Source organism: Phyllostomus discolor, chromosome 10, assembly GCF_004126475.2.
Source record: "Phyllostomus discolor isolate MPI-MPIP mPhyDis1 chromosome 10, mPhyDis1.pri.v3, whole genome shotgun sequence".
In the NCBI taxonomy this organism is placed as follows: Eukaryota; Metazoa; Chordata; class Mammalia; order Chiroptera; family Phyllostomidae; genus Phyllostomus; species Phyllostomus discolor.
The window spans coordinates 45,459,597-45,478,052 of record NC_040912.2 but is presented as its reverse complement, the minus strand read 5'-3'; the positions used below and the strand labels follow the sequence as shown (position 1 = coordinate 45,478,052).

General features: G+C 37.7%; 1 protein-coding gene across 5 annotated transcripts in view; it reads left to right on the top strand.

Annotated features, from left to right (window-relative positions):
- RELN (reelin) overlaps positions 1–18,456 on the top strand; it is a 567,213-nt gene that overhangs the window by 444,573 nt on the left and 104,184 nt on the right. For 3 of the 5 annotated variants that reach the window (XM_036010728.1, XM_036010729.1, XM_036010731.1), the window contains exons 27-31: positions 345–545; positions 6,265–6,497; positions 12,808–12,968; positions 14,139–14,346; positions 18,180–18,256. In XM_036010728.1, the coding sequence (XP_035866621.1) occupies positions 345–545; positions 6,265–6,497; positions 12,808–12,968; positions 14,139–14,346; positions 18,180–18,256 (880 nt within the window). The remainder of the gene's footprint in view (positions 1–344; positions 546–6,264; positions 6,498–12,807; positions 12,969–14,138; positions 14,347–18,179; positions 18,257–18,456) is intronic. The other 2 variants (XM_028525327.2, XM_028525326.2) reach the window with 1 other exon arrangement.

The following is an 18,456-nucleotide window of genomic DNA, read 5'->3' as shown; positions in this document are numbered from 1 at the left end:
TGTGTTTGCACTTAATTTCTTTTTGTTTGCACTTAATTTTTGTTACCTCTTTATGCTACTAGTTCCCAGTAAGGAATAAAAAACCTATGAAGTCTGGCCAAGTCATCAACATGATTGTTAGTGTGATTATAAAATTAGATGCACAGTGGCAAAATCTTTTCAGTTATTATATCATCAGAAGAAGAAATTCATGGCAATAAAAAAGTAGTTAAATTAGAGATTGTGCTGTATTTTCTTAGAAATACAAATGGTACATGGTTCTGCATGTCATGAACTGAACATTTCTTTCTTGTTTTCAAAGCTATCAAATTGCCTTTCTGTGTTGTTTGTATTGTTTCTATTAGAACTTTTATGAGAAGCCAGTTTTTGATTACCCTATGAATCAGATGAGTGTGTGGTTGATGCTGGCTAATGAAGGAATGGTTAAAAATGAAACTTTCTGCTCTGCCACGCCATCAGCCATGGTATTTGGAAAATCAGATGGGGATCGATTTGCAGTAACTCGAGACTTGACTCTGAAACCTGGATATGTGCTACAGTTCAAGGTATTTATGCACAAACTTCTTCCCAGGGCAGGCCAAGGAGCAAAACAGCTTCCATATTTAAAAAGTGAAATTGACAAAGGATGCAAATTTGTATATGCTATTAAAGTAGGGACTAAAACAAAGGTTCAATATTCTTAAATGGCTCATAAGGAAACAGCTTATCACTTTTTAATGAGCCCTAGAAATTATAGCTGTGTCATTGTATTTCTTTAAGTGCTTATGGAACTGCACCAGAATTAAAAAGAAATTTACTTTTAGGATTTCAGTCTGTGACTTAATGAATCCCATGCTTCTGAATGGTAATAGGTAAGTTCTCCTTCAGCTTACTAGTGCTTTTAGGACTTGTGAGTTATTTTGTGTTTGTACTGTAGCATTATCAAACAATTCCTCTTCCTTTGATCTGTCAATTTTTACTTTAATTATCATTGTTCTCTTAAAAACTTGTTGTTTTTCAGCACTGTGATGACATGTCAACATATATAGCAAGTATTTAGTTTGACAAGCTCTTGTTTTCAGAAGCCTAATCAAAATTTCATTGTTTATGATAAAGTCCCATTGGTGAATTCTGGGGTCGAAAGTAATGCAGTTTTAATGAGCTAGCACAACTACATGTCCTTACTTACAGCAGGATGCAGATGCTAAATAATTTACAAATGGAATTATTAAAGAGATCAGATGTTTATAGGCAGCTCTTCAAATATAGTTTCCACAGGTTTGTAAGCAAGGAAGTTGATTAGTGAACTGTTTTCCTCTGTTTAGATTGTGATGCTAAATTACAATGGAAAAGCCATTAATAACAGTATATGACTCTATATTAAAATGTTGGTACTGCCTAAAGTGGCAACAAAGTAACAGCAATAGCAAATACATTTCCAGAATATTCTGCTGTTTCTCATCTGACACCTTGTTTTATTTATTGAGTCATAAAATCAAGGTGGTATAGGTGTTAAAGTCTGTAAGATAGTATTCTAAAGTTTACAAAAATCTAAGTAAAGAAAACATTATCAAATGTTTCAAGTATTTAAACAACTAGTAAGAATGAGTAATACCTAAAAAATTTTCAATTTTCAAATCACACCAGCAGACTATTGATTTGTGGCTATTAGTTAATAATAGATATGTAATATGGGTCATTTGGAGGCTGACAATTAATATATATTTGGCATCTGTAAGAACCTCATGTCATTTACACAAAAACATACAGTGCTGGTACATTTTATGTGAATGTTAAACCCTAGGTGTTAGAAAAATATGGCCCTTGCCCTCAAGGGTCTCAGAAACAAGTAAGTGAGCTAGAAAATTGAACAGCCACAACACAGTCACAGCAGTACTGGTATGTAGTAGAAAATGTCTGTGGTTGCTACCTAGCATAGTGCCTGGCATGTGTCAGGTGCTCCAAAAATATGTTAGTTGAATAAATGGGTAGATGGATGGATGGATGGGAGGGAGGGAAGGAGGGAGGAACGAGGGAAGGAAGGAAGGAAGGAAGGAAGGAAGGAAGGAAGGAAGGAAGGAAGGAAGGAAGGAAGGAAGGAAGGAAGGAAGGATTGAAATTGGAAGTCTCTGGAAATACAGAGAGTTAGCTAGATGAACAATGGAGGGTGCAGATTTCCAGTTAGAGGGAAGAGATTGTGCAAATATATTAAAATACATGAAAATGCAAATGAGAATGGAAAATTTGGACACTTTAAAGAATTTGGAAAGTGTACCACAGAGGTGACAAAGTTGATCCTAATTGACTTTATATGACACATTCAGCCAGTGGGACATTAACCCAAGAGCAGTAAGTCATGGAATGCAAGGTCAGAAATGTGTTTCAGAAAGATCATTCTGGCAGCAGTATGGGGGTTAACAGAAGGGGAGACCGGAATCAACAAGTACATTGATTCATTCATTTATTCAGCAAATATTTATAAAGCCTCTAATATGTACCAGGGTCTGTTCTAGGCTATGGAAAGGGATAGGGACTGAACTAGAGTGTTAGAGGGTGGTTACCATTGGCAGGTTAGCCTCACTGATTAAATTATTTTCAGTTGAGGCTTATAAAAAGTAAAGGTGTGAGTCATGCAGCTATCTGGGAAACAGCATTTCAGACAACACAGAGAACAAAAAGCACAACATTCTTGAAATAAGAGTATGCTTGGAAAAATTCAAGAAATCATAAGGACACCTTTGTGACTATAGCAAAGAGTGAGAAAAGGAAGACAGATTTGGAAAATAAGGTCAGTCTTTGACTTCTGCTGTGAATAAAATGGCTAATGAATAGAAGAGTGACCTACTCTGACTTAGGCTTTTAAAGAAAGACCAGGTGGACTACTGTTTCAGTGACCCAAGTAAGAAATGATGAAAACTTGGATGTGTGTGATAGTGGAAGAGGCAGACAAAAGTGCTCAGACTATTGACTTATTTTGAGTAAAGTAAGAAAGCAAGGGCAGCCATCAATGTAAGAAATAAGAAGTCCAGGTGAAGGCATAGCGTGAGGTTGTAAAGATAAGTAAGTGGATCTGAGAGATGTTAAAGTCTAGTCAACATCTGATTTATTGGTGATGTATTGGGTGATCGAATGGTGTCTAAAATGACTCCCACATTTTGGCTCCAGTCACTGAAACTGAAAATACAAGGGGGGACCTAAAAATAAACTGGAATTATCTTCTGGAGGGCACACCCCTTGTAGTACAGGCTTCCTCCCACTAGGTGAGTGTTCTAGGAACCCATCTGTATCAGTGTACCAGGTGATGTTGTTGTGAGAGGCTGCATTCAGCTTCAGTGATTTTTTTCTTAAGAGTCTTTCAACGTTTGCACATTTCATGATGGGTGATTTATGAGCACACCTGCCCACACTGGGCTGAGTGTTCAGCAGTTTTTGACCAAATTGGCATGACCCCGTGCCCCACCCTCCCTATTCACCCAATCTCTGCCCAAGTGACCTTTTTTTTGTTTTTTGCTGATGAAAAATACCCTCAAAGGGAAACATTTTACTGATGTGGAAGAGGTGAAACAAAAAAAAATGGCCGAAGCACTAATTGGCATCAAAATCGACGAGTTCAAAAACTGTTTTGAGCATAGAAAAACCACCTCAATAGATGTATTGCATCAAATGGAGAGTACATTGAAGGTGACTAAAGTTTAAACATGTAAGAATAAACACACAGTTTTTATAAATAAATTCCTGTTTTGGAGGGTTCCTCCTCATAAGGAAGAAGAGGATTTGGGTGGTGGATGCTGAGAATAGGTGTGGACTTGTGGAACTATGGTTGCCTGTGGACTGTTGAAATGGAAATGCACAGGAAGCAGTAATGGACATTATCCAAGAGCTAGAGAGAGACTGTATCTGCAAGTCATTGCTATTCAGATGGAATTTGACATTATAATTGTGAATGAGATTACAAGCATGTATAGAGTTAAAAAATAGGAAAACCACTAATTGAATCCTACAAAACATCAACAGTTAAGAGGCAGGCTAAGTGATCAATTTTAAAAAATATCAACTTCTTACAGAACTGTAAGTTCCAATGACTTGCCTACATTAGTCACAATGGCATTTGTAATAAGTCTAAGACAAAATGCTATATGCTGTGCCCAGTGTGACTACTCACACCACATGGCAAACAAAGGCTGTGCTTACTAATGGATAATACATTAAAAGGAATTTGTATTAGAAGAGTTGAATCACACATCTGAAAGTGTCAAATCTTTACTGATATTCCTGACTTTTTAACTATATGATCAGGCACCCAACATTTATTTATTAAAAATTGTGTATTTATTCTTACATGTTTGAACTTCAGTTGCGTACAAAGTACTCTCCATTTGATGCAATACACCTATTGACACATTTTTTCCACTGTTCAAAACAGATTTTGAATTCGTTGATTTTGATACCTTTTAGATCTTCTGCCATATTTTTGTTTGTTTCACCTCTTCCACATAGAAAACCATTCCCCTTTGAGGACTTTTTTCATCCAGGGGAACAAAACAAAATCGCTCAGGGTGAGATTGGGTGAATAGGGAGGGTGGAGCATGAGGGTCATGCCATTTTTGGTCAAAAACTCCTGAACGCTTAGTGCAGTGTGGGCAAGTACACTCATAAATCATAAATCACCCACCACAAAATAGGAAAATGTGTTGAAAGAGCCTTCAAAAAAATTCACTGAAGCTGAATGCAGCCTCTCACAACACCACCAGCTGGTACACTGATACAGATGGGTTCCTAGAATAGTCACCTAGCAGGGGAAGCCTGTACTAGAAGGAGCCCACTCTCTGAAAGCTAACTCCAGGTTTTCTTAGGTCCCCCATCATATAAATTTGGATTTATGAATCACAATAAAATTTTTACCAGCCAAATTGTAAATCCTTCTGAGAGATGCTTCTAGGTCTGACAATAGAAGTAAGGAAACTATGGAATCCTCTTTTGAAAGACTGGGTCTGCTACTGACAATTATTAGGAGGAACTGGTTGACCTTATGAGCTCTGGTCCAATATTATTTGCCTGTGGCCCTACCTTTCTTTCATCCTTTATTCTTTTGTAATTATTGTGTTGTTTTGAGTCCTTACTTTAATTTTTTCTATAAAATTTGAGTTCTTTTTTCATGATCTTATAAGGTAAAATTCTACAAACAAATAAAATAAGATATGAATAGACCATTTCGATAAGATAGCATCAAATTAAATAATTATCATGAAAAAAGCTTAACATTTATAATTATCAAAAGACATAAAGTAATTTATGCATTTATTAAATTAGAAAGAAACTGTCTTAACTAGAATAATACTCGGTGTTGCGGTAAATTTGACTCATTTGAGACCAATTGCTTAACAATGAACACATATAAATAGAAAATTAAAAGAATGTCTACATTTGACTTAGTAATACTGCACCTAGGAATTTATCTAGTGATAATAAATTAATTGAAGAAAAAGATACATTCTTTGCCATGCTGCATATAATAATAAAACAATATATTAAATAGAAAGTAGGAAGAAAGTCCTAGAAATGTGATAGCTTTGACTTTATGACAAAAATATATGTACTTCTTTATAAAGATTAGAAGAATAAAAATAGAGAAATGCAATATTAATGTTAGGGCACTGGAAGTTAGGTTGCATTTTTAATTTTTTATATTACTAATCTTATGATGACATTCCTCTACATAAGTGCACAGAGTGATAATAGTTTTATTTCTGAATTATTTTGCTTATTTGAAGCTGTGACAAAAACTAAGCTCTTTCATCTAAGTTGACAATGATTTCTTACTGAGCTTTGGCAATAGAACTGAATAAAGATGTTTGTTCCACTAAAACAGAGAGGACAGCCCTCTCTTCAGGTAACCTTCATGTTCTGAAGAGGGCAGCTTTTTATCTTCTGCTTCCTTCTGTTTATACCATCTGGGGAAGGAGGAGAAAACATTTCTTGGCTTCTTGGCTTTTGTCCAAGGTTCTAACATCACAGATACTGTGCTTCTCTTTTTCCTCCTAAAATACAAAAAAAATTCACAAAATGGGCAACTGGTCCAGCTTTCTATTAAAAAGCACCTATTGCTTGCCTAAACAAAGATTTCCAGAACCTATGGAAGGGTCTTGATTGAAACTGAGCTTCAGGTCTTATTATCATCAGTTTAATGCAGAGTCAGTAGAAAGGGCCCTGGTTGCTGTAGCACTTAATTTGTTTAATGATGTCTTGGATCTAAAATCTTGTATACTTCTGGCTTTCCTTTTATAGCTAAACATAGGGTGTGCCAGTCAGTTCAGCAGTGCTGCCCCAGTTCTTCTTCAGTACTCTCATGATGCTGGTATGTCCTGGTTTCTGGTGAAAGAAGGCTGTTACCCAGCTTCTGCTGGCAAAGGATGTGAAGGAAACTCCCGAGAACTGAGTGAGCCCACCATGTATCACACCGGAGACTTTGAAGAATGGACAAGAATCACCATTGTTATTCCAAGGTCCCTTGCAGCCAGGTACAGTGATCTTTCTTATTATGTGCCATAGCTGCTGTTTCTTGGGAGCATAATTTTATCTCAATATCTTTATTCCATGTATCTTAATAACCTAAAAGAATTTGTATAATCTAGCTTTATCTATTCAAGTCCAAAGGAACTTGAATATCTATTTATCTGTCCAGAGGAAAAGAATGCTGGAATAAAATTCCCAGAGTAAAGATGTGTGTGTGTATACACATTTATTCTTGTGAAACAATCACTCACTCATTTATTCATCTGTTCAACAAATGTACATTGAGCACTGTTCTGGGTATTGGAAGTACAGATGTGAACAGAAGTTGTTAAAAGCTAAAAGAGTTATGACATTTTATATCAGATTTCACTTTACATAGATTTTTGATAAATTAGTGCCTCCCTGTATAGACAATTTGAAATATCTCACAATATAAAAGGTCCCTTTAAATGACCCTTACAATAAGTAGTAAAACAAGAGAGAAAGATTAAAATTCACTTGACAGAAGAATGAAATAAATGGATCAAGAACTTAAAGAGAATTAGTTTCATTAATGAGGCAATAAATTTAACTCTTAGTTTCCTGGCAGCTAGGACAAAGGGGGAAAATATACGATCATTTAGTTCTCATTGTTGGGCAAAAAGAAATAAAATGTATACATTCTGATTTTTTAAAAAGATACACTTTTTTTCCATGCTCAATATTGTAGAATAAATATATAGTAAGTATATGTATCCTTATGCCAGGTACAGTAGGTAACACAGAGATCAGTATTTTTAACTGTCATTTTATGAAACATAAAGCAACATTTTTCAAGTGGATACTTCTTAATTGAATCATAGAATGTAACATTAAATTGTGATTCAATCAAGGCATTTCTGTGTAGAGCTAATATAATGCAGTAAGTGTATTTGCATGGCTTTCTGTAGATTTAACTCTATGCGGTTGGCATACTCATTAATGCCATTTAGCAATATATTTAGTTTGCTTCCTTCCTAGAATATTGTTGGATTAGGCTATCTCCACTCCCTTCAAAGATTGCCATGGCCTAATGAAATATGAGTGAAAAGGAAGCATGTGACTTTAAGAGCCCGTGTGCACTTTGTTGTGTTCCCTGCTGCATTAAAACATGTTTTATGATGAAGCTTACACTAATCTGGGTGTCTGAGTGTCTACAAGAAGCAGACCTCTACTTCCCAGCCTCCACTGGACATACAGCATAATCAAGAAATAAGCTTTTGTTGGGTTAAGCCATTGAAATTAGGGGCTGATTGTTACCACAGCATAACTTATCTCATCCTGATTGATGCAATGATAAAAACTTAGCAATCTGTAGGAGTGTCTTATTCATAAAGTTCTTGGAGACCATTCTGGTGTTACTCTTCCACCAAATTGATCATCAAATTTGTTATGCATCACCTAGCTACACAAGTTAGTTGTGTTCTCTGACTCCCTTGTTACTTAGATGTGCATCCCTCAAAAGTTTACACCAGAGGCTTCAGTAGACAACCTTGCCATCACAGCGTCAGCACTAAGTTCCTGATCTCATCTGCATCAGGTCAGGGTATGCACATGGCTCCCTGGAGATGGCTCCTCTGGACCCATAGGCCTGTAAACTAAAAAGACAAGTAATTTACCCCACTCATATCCAACATTGGCAAGACCATGACAGGATCACCACAATAGACATTCCCACTAAAAAAAAATAATAATAATAAGTAAAGAATGGGAAGCACATAGCAGCCACTTGTTGTAGGAATTCTGAAAGCCAGCAAGATACTTGTTACTAGTGACCCCCTCTTCCACAAAATAATGTCCAGAACAGGAAAGTTTCCTTGAGTAAGACAGTTCTGCTCCCCAATCTATTGTTCTTTCCAGCTGTTGGTTCTATTCTGTAGGCTTCACCCTCTTGAACACCTTTCCTTTTCCATAAATTCATATCTGTATCTGCAACTAAATCACCATCTTATCCTGCTTTCTGCCTATCTCAAGCTGAACATGCAGCCCTTGAATTCCTCACCTCCACCACTGCCTTCACCTCCACTTATTTTCCTGAAGCTGGCCCAATCACAGGTCTTCCAAATAGACAGGTACAGCACACCATGTAGTTGGGAGCATCAGGTGGTACACCTTTGCTACAGTGACTAGAATATCAGGGTTCTGGAAGACATCACTGCAAAAGGGGTTAACAGAGTCAAGGGCCAAAAACACAAATCTCTTTTGAGTCCCAAAGCCAGATGCAAGAACTTGAAGCTGTAGTTTGTTTGATATTGGGTATAATAACCCAAATGATAAAGCCACATGTGAGAAATAAGAGGAACTTGTCCTTAATATCACAAAGTGAGTCAATATTGTGTGGCTACCAATGTATCAATATTTTCTTGGACCTCACCTTTTGGTAGAAGAAATATTCTCCATTAGATTGAGCTTCTTGGTTATTTGAATAGCATCCAGCTTATTGGTTAATGTCACTCCTGAAGAAGAGCAATCTGCTGAAGAATAGTAAATATGTTTCTATTTTAAGCCAAGTAAATGAGCTGTTGTTGTTCCTTCTACAGTATGTTAAACTTGGATGTGTCTAAATTCAATGTTGGAAAGCTGAGAATTCTAAGTGTGAAAAAATTGTCAAAATTTGGAGCCATTTTGCCACAAAGCAACATGCTTATAATAGTTGCCTAGAACATTGCTTTTTCACAAATAATTCTAAGCTGAATTCTCAAAGGAGCAGTGTCACTCATACTAATTTTTTTGGCACTTACCCACAGAAGAGAGACATCAATGGTGGTAAATACAAGCTGATACGCCCCTCCTGACTCTCAGCACTTCCCCCAACCATACAGGGTGCCATGCAGCCTGCTCTAGGTTCTTTATGCAGAATGCAAAATGCTGGTGTCTCTGGGGAGGGCTAGAAACACCTTTGCTTAGTAATCTGCAGAATGTCCCCTCCCCTACCACCCATCACCTATGCACCTCTGTACAGGACAGGCACGTACACAGGAACCTTCCTTGTTTGAGATGCTGAGTTATCACCTCTCTCTCTAGTGTGGTGGTGAAGAAGGTAGTGTAATGCCAATTCTTTGGGTCACTCAGGCATCCTCTGAACAAAGGTAACTGGTGAAGCAGAGAAAGATTGAGTCTCATCTTTTATTTCTTCGTTATCTGAGACATGCAGGACAAAGGGGATTTTTTTTTCAATAATTTGAAAGGTTAAACCACACTATATCTTATTACTAGTAAATTGCATAAGATAAAATTTTGTCTTTTCCTCAATCATTACTTCTTTCAACACCTTTCCAGACCTTCCTGACTATCAGATCAAAGACCTCTATTACATACTGTCATAGCTCTGTGTCCTGCTTAATGGTGGCAGTTATCAGAGTTGCGCATTTACATTTCTTTGTGCAGGGGTTTGATTAAGTTCTTCTCTTCACTCAACTGTGAGCTACATGAAGACAGGAACTATACAGGAGTTCTGCTTCCTGACATATGTGTAGTCCTGACACTGTGCCTTTCATGTTGTAGGCACTTGGTAAATGTTGGTTGAATAAAGGAATGATGAATGAGGAATAAGGACAGCAATCAGTGATTAGCCACATTGAAGACACCTCCCTTTGAAAAGTATATTTTCTGAAATAAGTTTAATGCTATTCAGCAAGAAGTCATTGTTCTGAATTCTACTCTGTCTCTCTGAAAAGGCACGAAAGCACATATACACATGTGCACCCACACATTAATAATATTCATAATTTCAGAGCTATATCTCCTGCTTTTTTTAAAGGCAAACTGGGGGAATGGTGGGAGAAATTGGAGACAACTATGCTTGAACAACAAAAGAAAAAAAGGCAAATTATGTGGAATCTAGACATACTTATTAGCTTAACTTTGGCTGACTTATTTCCTTCCTTCTCTCTATTATTATATTCTTAGTAAATTCTTATTAGCTCTTCCTTTTATTCCAGCAACCAGAAGGTGGTAAATTACTCATGCTTAATTCCAAGATTGTGCTACTGAAAGAACAGAATAGCAATAGGCATAGGAACCAGGCACAACTTGGAGAAATTTCAATGAAGCAAATCTTGCTTAAGTTGTGATCAGTATAACCTCTGTTGCTTTGATTTGCACATTCCCACTAAAAAGCAACTAGCAAAGATGAAGGAGAATAGGTACCAACTCTTGCCCTTTCACTCCAGAATATAGGTTTCCAGCAAGGACTCTTAGTTCTGATTCACCATGTCCTGCCTGGACTCACTCTCAAAATGATTAATCATTTTGCTTTAAATATTTAAATATAGATTCATTAATACTGAGCTCCTGAAGTCCTGCACCTGACAAATATCTGTGCTGTCAGGTAAGGCTGTTCTGTAGCAGCCTTAGGGTCTTCAAACAGTGGTGCTGCCTTCTCTCTGGCCAAACTAGGCCTTGCTTTTTTTATTATGATAATGAAAATTATAGGTCCCAAGAGTCAGAGATAGGTCAAAGGTTTTCACTTGTCCTTCATCCATTATCAAATTATCAAAGCTTCTGGAATTCTGCCTAAAGGTAGGATTCTTTAGTCTTCTGAATGTATCTGGGCCTCCATCTGAGACTGCTCCTTCCATGAAGCAGGGCAGTTGATGGAGAGATGCCATCATCTTGCCCAGGTGGGAGAGCTTGTGTGGAGAAAAAAAAAGCTGTTCTTACCTCTTTTTTTTAAACTTTCCATGGGGTAGAAGTTGTGGACCCATGTTTTTCCAGGTTCTATTATAGAAATATAAAAAGAAAAGGCAAGTATGTTTTCCAATCAAATAGGATTTATATCAGGGAACTAGTGTGTTTTCCTCTTTTATTATAGATATGCAGCCTATGTTTTGGGAAAGACACAGAGGCCTTACCATTTTCCTTAAGAGCAATTGGCAAAGGAACTTTTCATCAATTCTACCTCCTTATTTTGAGAGGAAAAATATCTTCACAGGATAAATAACATTATTATTCCAATGGGGGGAATTTTCCCAAGGTCCATGACTCTACAACTGTATTTCCTTTTTTCTTTTTTATTCTGTTTTTGTTTTCTAATATTTAATTCAATTTTCTTTTGCCTTTAAAAATAAGACCAATGTATTTCAAATTAGCTCCAAAGAAAATAAAAGATGTGTTCACCTTCCTCTTAACACACTGAGAATGTTTGTTAAGACTTTGTGTTAATAGACGGACAATCTCTGAACACTTTCCTCCTAGTTAACAACACTGTTGGTTACCTTTTGCAAATTGGCCAAAAGCTGGTAACTTAAAACAATAAAGAAAAAAGCCATAGTTATAGTTCATTGTTACCAAATTACCAAAGCTATTTGAAAAGGCAAAAAGAAATGTGTTCAAATACTGACATATTATTTTCACAATAAAAGAGAGAAGGAAACATCTTTGCCTATAGTTATCTTTGACAATCTTAATTAATCTTTAAGATTCTTTATTCTTATTTAGTGATTCATTCCAAAGTCTATAAATATTGCCAGCAAAATTAATTTAAATGTAGATAGCATAATCCATCTTCCCTCTTTGATATGAGTAGAACTGAAGAAGACAATATATTTTCCTGGTATATTTTCCTGGCACAAAATTGTATATGTGTGCAGGTGTCCATATATTGAAAAAGAAAGGGTATATATTGAAAGGGTTGAAAAGATTGGAAAGCAACTGGGACAAATATTAGTTTGGCAGCCTTAGAGCTGTTGTGGGGGGAGAAGGACTGGGCAGCAGCCCAGCCCGCTGGCGTTCCAGGGTTTTGAAGCAATGGGACCAGGTCCCTCCTTTGTTCCTTGGCAGTTGCCAGTGTTCACTGGCAGCTCAGCTGGTTGCCAAGTATTCACAGAATGAGCTTCTTGGTGATTTAAAGATGAAAAGTGAAGAGGAAGGCAACAGGTGGGAATAAAGCTGTCAACACAAACTTCACTCTTCCCTTCCAGAATCATGCCACTGGCAAATAGGCAGAGCACCCTTGTTTGCCCTAGCAAAGAACATTCTACCTGGTGGTTTCAAAATTTTCCAAATAGCCTCTTAAAATGTAGAAGTAAAAACCTATGATATGTTCCTGGGCATCAAAAATCTTTTGTACCTGACATCCTTGTGATATTGAAACATATATGCTGAAGAAATTAAGAAGTTTTGAGAAAGATCTGAGAGAGACACCTTATTGAGACACCTGATAAAGGTTAAGTGTCCAATCAAGCAGATATGATTTTCAAGTAAATATTTTATCTCTCTTGAGTTCTTTTAACTGTTGTATCACTGAGTGCTTAGTTATGAGATGTTGGTACAAGAAACACATGTTGTCTTTCCCAACAGTAAGATCAGATTCCGATGGATCCAGGAGAGCAGCTCCCAGAAGAATGTCCCTCCCTTTGGTTTGGATGGAGTGTACATATCTGAGCCTTGTCCCAGTTACTGCAGTGGCCACGGAGACTGTGTTTCAGGGGTGTGTTTCTGTGACTTGGGGTACACAGGTAAGGCCTCAGACATGTGTCTGATTGTTTGTAAAATATGTATCTTCAGTTACTACATCTCGTGTCACTTCTTCCAAGGAAATAGATTCTAAGTTTATTCTTCTTTAAGTCCTAATTGTAGGAATTTGCAACCTAAGCAGATGAGGTACTAAAATATTTTGTAGTTTTAAGCTTCCTAAGGAAGAAAAGCATAACACAAATTTTTATTAGTAATAATAAACACTGTTTGAGTTCCTACTTCATGCTATGCACTATAGTAAGTGCCTTTTATTTCATCTCATTTATTTTAACGATAACCCTGTACTAGCAATAATACTGTTATTGTCCTTGTTTACATTTAGGGAAACTGAGGCACAGAGAGACTTAGTAACTCTGACCAGGCCACACAGCTATGACTTGCTGGAGCTAGACTTCAAACCCTTGTAGTCATTTCTAAAACTCGTGCCCAAGCTTGGGCTTTAACCACTTGGCTGCAAGAGCTCTCTATGCTCTATACATTGCTTTTTATAAGAAATGTGACTTTATACCTTTAAAGTAAAAATCAGCTTAGGAAATGATAAATTCAAGATGACCAAGGAGAACTTTAAAAGAAAAGTATTTTCTGACCACAGTCAACCTTTATGTTGTTATAAGCAAAAATAAAAAGGAAGCTGAGATTAAAGAGTAAAATTAAAGAAAAGCATTATAAACTTCAAAATCTTTTTTATAATTTTTCCTGGAGGCAACTTCAAAAGAATTCTCCCCAGTCTTTCAGTGCCTGCCCTTCTGGAGCATGACCAATGACAAGCAAATGCCATCTCAGGCCTTCTGTGCAGAGTGCTGCCACTTGTGGTCCAGGGCGGGTTTTGTAAGGCTGGAGCTAACTTTCCCTGTTGGTCCTCTAACAGCAGGACAGCACACACACAAACTTTACGTTGGACAAAATCTATTTCTGAGTTTGTAGAAATCTCTGTGTACCAGCAGCCATGGAAATGTGTGGTTCCCAGTGTTTCCCTATTAGAAAATAAACAATAGAGAGGCAGAATAGTGTTTCTGATGATTGTAGTGATGGCTGCATTTCAGTCAGAAAATTGTGAGATACAAATTTTCATGTGCTTTCTTTCAAATGTACATTATAACGTGTAAGGATTTTAACAAAGCTTCTCTCCTATGTATTTCTTTTCTTGGAAGCTGCACAAGGAACCTGTGTGTCTAATGTGCCTAATCACAGTGAGATGTTCGATAGGTTTGAGGGGAAGCTCAGCCCTCTGTGGTATAAGATAACAGGGGGCCAGGTTGGAACCGGCTGTGGAACACTTAACGATGGCAGATCCCTGTACTTCAGTGGCCCAGGGAAAAGGGAAGCGCGGACTGTCCCTCTGGACACCAGAAATATCAGGTAAATAGTTAATTGGTACACTTCTCCATGAGCATTATATTTACCACACCATATGATCTAACCCAGCAATTTTCAACAGGTGTGCTGCAAGAATTTCTAAAATGAGCAATACTAGGTCAAATGTTTGGTGCAAAATGTGCTATTTAGTCAGGGACACTGAGCTCTTTTCTCTTAGATTGTCAAATTTTAAAAAAATTAGCATAGCCAACACAATAGAACTTCAGTGTGAATGAATCAAAATTATATGTATTTTTGTCAGGTCAGCAAAAACTATATATTTTTTGGTGTGCCACAGAATTTTAGAAATTAGTTTATATGTGCTTTGAGATGAAAAAGGTTGAAAATCACTCATGTAACCTAAAACACTCTGTTCTGTTATTGAGGATTTACATGATAATGTTTCTCTATGTAGATTCCTATATGTAAAAATGAAGCATAACTTCAAGTCTGTAGTAAAATAGATAATTTCTACACAATTTTTAAATATATTTTATTGATTATACTATTATAGTTGTCCCATTCCCCCCTCGCTCCCCTCCACCGTGCACACCCTCTCCCATCCACATTCCTCCCCCCTTTAGTTCATGTCCATGTGTCATAAGTTCTTTAGCTTCTACATTTCCCATACCATTCTTGACCTCCCCATCTATTTTCTACCTACCATCTATGCTACTTATTCTCTGTACATTTTCCCCCTCTCTCCTCATCCCACTCCCCTGTTGCTAACCCTCCATGTGATCTCTATTTCTGTGATTCTGTTCCTGTTCTAGTTGATTGCTTAGTTTGTTTTTGTTTTTGTTATAGGTGTGGTTGTTCATAATTGTGAGTTTGCTGTCATTTTACTATACATGTTTTTTATCTTCTTTTTCTTAGATAAGTCCCTTTAACATTTCATATAGTAAGGGCTTGGTGATGATGCATTCCTTTAACTTGACCTTATCTGAGAAGCACTTTATCTGCCCTTCCATTCTCAATGAAAGCTTTGCTGAATAGAGCAATCTGGGATATAGGTCCTTGACTTTCATGACTTGGAATACTTCTTTTGAGCCCCTTCTTGCCTGTAAGGTCTCCCTTGACAAATCAGCTGACAGCCTGATGGGAACTCCTTTGTAGGTTACTGTCCCCTTATCTCTTGCTGCTTCTAGGATTCTCTCCTTATCTTTAATCTTGGCTAATGTAATTCTGATGTGCCTCGGTGTGGTCCTCCTTGGGTCCAACTTCTTTAGAACTCTCTGAGCTTCCTGGACTTCCTGAAAGTCTATTTCCTTTGCCAGATTGGGGAAGTTCTCCTTTATTATTTCTTCAGATAACTTTTCCACTTGTTCTTCCTCTTCCCCTTCTGGTACCCCTATAATTCAGATGTTGGAACATTTAAAGATATCCTGGAGGTTCCTAAACTTCTCATTTTTTAAAATTCTTAGTTCTCCATTCTTTCCTGTTTGATTGTTTCTTTCTTCCTTCTGGTCCACTCCATTGATTTGAGTCCCAGTTTCCTTTCCATCACTATTGGTTCCCTGTGCATTTTCCTTCATTTCTCTTATTGTAGCCTTCATTTTTTCATCTAATTTGCAATCAAATTCAACCAATTCTGTGAGCATCCTGATCACCAGTGCTTTGAACTGTGCATCTGATAGCTTGGCTATCTCTTGGTCACTTACAAGTATCGGCTCTGAGGCTTTGATTTGTACTTCCGTTTGAGCCTTTTTTTTTTTTTAATCTGGTCACACCTTTATGAGGTGAGGGGTGGAGCCTTAGGTGTTCTCCAGGGCTAGGCAACCCAGTCACTGTGTTGTGACGTTGTATGTGGGGGCGGGGTCTGAGAGGAAACAATGCTGCCTGCTCCTCTCTCCATCAGATTTCAGTCTTTTCCGCCGCTTTCCCCAAACTAACTGTGCCTTGCTGGTGCTAATTCCCATGCAGGTGGGCTTATGCATATTTTAGGACCCCGTGGGTCTCTCCAACCCACACTCCTATGAGGCTGGGAGTCTCTCCCTGTGCCTCAACCCCCACAGGTGTTTTTAATCAGTGTCCCAAGGTTCTATTTCCCAGAGCTGGGACCCTGGGTTGTGTGGTCTGTCTCACTGCCCAATTTTGTCTAGTTTATCTGGGCAAATGTGAATGTGGCCCAGACAGCCAGGCACCTTGTGCGCAGTGACAGTCACCATTTCGCTGGGTCTGTCAGCCACCTGTACACCCAGGGTCCGCCCACTGTGGTCTTGAGCTTGGGATGCCTTACACACCCAGAATGCATTATGTGCTGTGACACTGCTTTTTGTGCTACAACCCCTCTCAGCCCAGCTGCCTGACTCCGCTCCTCCTACCAGTCTGAATGAAAGTGTCTATTTTAACTTCTTAGTTGTCCAACTTCCATACAGTTCAATTTTCTGCAAGATCTGGTTGTTATCTTGTTTCTAAATTGTTGCTGACCTTATTTTGGTTGTGCAAGGAGTCATAGTATCTCTACCTATGCCTCCATCTTGGCCGGAAGTTCAATTTCTACAAAATTTATATCACAATTCAGTAGTCAGTATATATTTATCACATAGGCTTGTGTCAGCTTGGTTTTCTAAAGTTCTGTGTTATTATAAAGACAACTTAATATTATTTTTAATGCCAGATAAGATGAAGATTTTTTTCAACTTTATATTTCTTGTCTGAAAATTATACATCCCGTTTACCTCAGTTTATTTGTATTCACTTAATAAAAACTGCTCTGGAAATTTAAAATACCTACACTGACACCTACTGGTAAATAAATAGCTGCTTGGTTTTAAGGTCGAATGAAATAATAGTAGCACACCCAAAATAAAACTGCATTTTTTTAAACCAGTTAAATTATTTGAGAATTGAAGAAATGAAAGTGAATAAATGTTGGACACCTTTAGATCTTATTCTCACTAAAATCTAGGGTTCTGTCCTATTTTCTGCTTTCCACCTCTGCCCTTCCATCTGAGTCCTCTTCTCAGAAGAGCACCTGTCCCGTGGCCACTCTCCATTGGTTTACTGGGGACTGAGGCATGATTTTATTCATACTGAGCCCATCTCAGTCCAAATCAGTAATATGGGTAACTACCTTGCCCTAAGCAAATGTAGCATTCAGCTTCTTTTTTAAAAATTTTTTTAAACTCTTATTTTGTGACTAAGAATTCCACTGGGAATTCTTAAGACGAAGTGGATGCTGCCATCTTGGACTTAGGTGCTGTTCCTGCAGGGAATCCATGCCTGAATCTGCATCTGCAGTATGCAATTTTGGGGTGCCTCATTAGAGCAGTCTCAGTGGTGTTTCCTCGTTTAGCTGTGGCACTCCAGTTGCACTTCCTCCTCCACTCCGAGGGGTAGCTGCACTTGCAGCAGGTGGGGGGCCTTGGAGCCACAGCAGCAGCACAGCTTGTGCATGATGCTGCAGCACTAGCACAATGATGACATTCCCTTCCTCATCTTGCTCTGCGGCACAAACCAAAGAACTCATCTTCTTAATGTTAGATTTTTTCCCCATCTTCAGTTTCCAGAAATGTATTATCTTGACTTAAGGAATTCCCATCTCAGTGATTTCATCTAATTATATCAGACTGTCAGAATGAAGTGGGGTTAAACTGTTTCCTTTTGTTTAAATCATTATTACAGAATAAAATTAATGTTTCATATGAATTATTTTTAATGTTTACAGAATAACTTACTATATAATCTCTGTTGTTTCTGCATGTCATATGCCCTTTATGTTTAAATATGATGCTTAAGAATTATAGGATTTTTTATGTGTGTCAAAATACAAAAGGTTAAATTCTCATAAATTCACCTATTTGTAAGTAAACTAGATTTTTTTTCCCTGCTAGACTTGTTCAGTTTTATATACAAATTGGAAGCAAAACTTCAGGCATTACCTGCATCAAACCGAGAGCTAGAAATGAAGGTAAGATGCTATATTTAATAGAAATTACAGCCTCTATGGCAAATTAGAGGTTGGGCCAGGATTTTGCAAACTGATCCACTCCCCTGAGTTATTCCTTCTCTTCTGTCCCCAATCATTAAGTTGGTAGCAGCATGGAGCCATGATCTCCAAGATTCCTCATCCAGATCCTTAAGCCTAAAAAGCATCATGTCTGTTCTGGG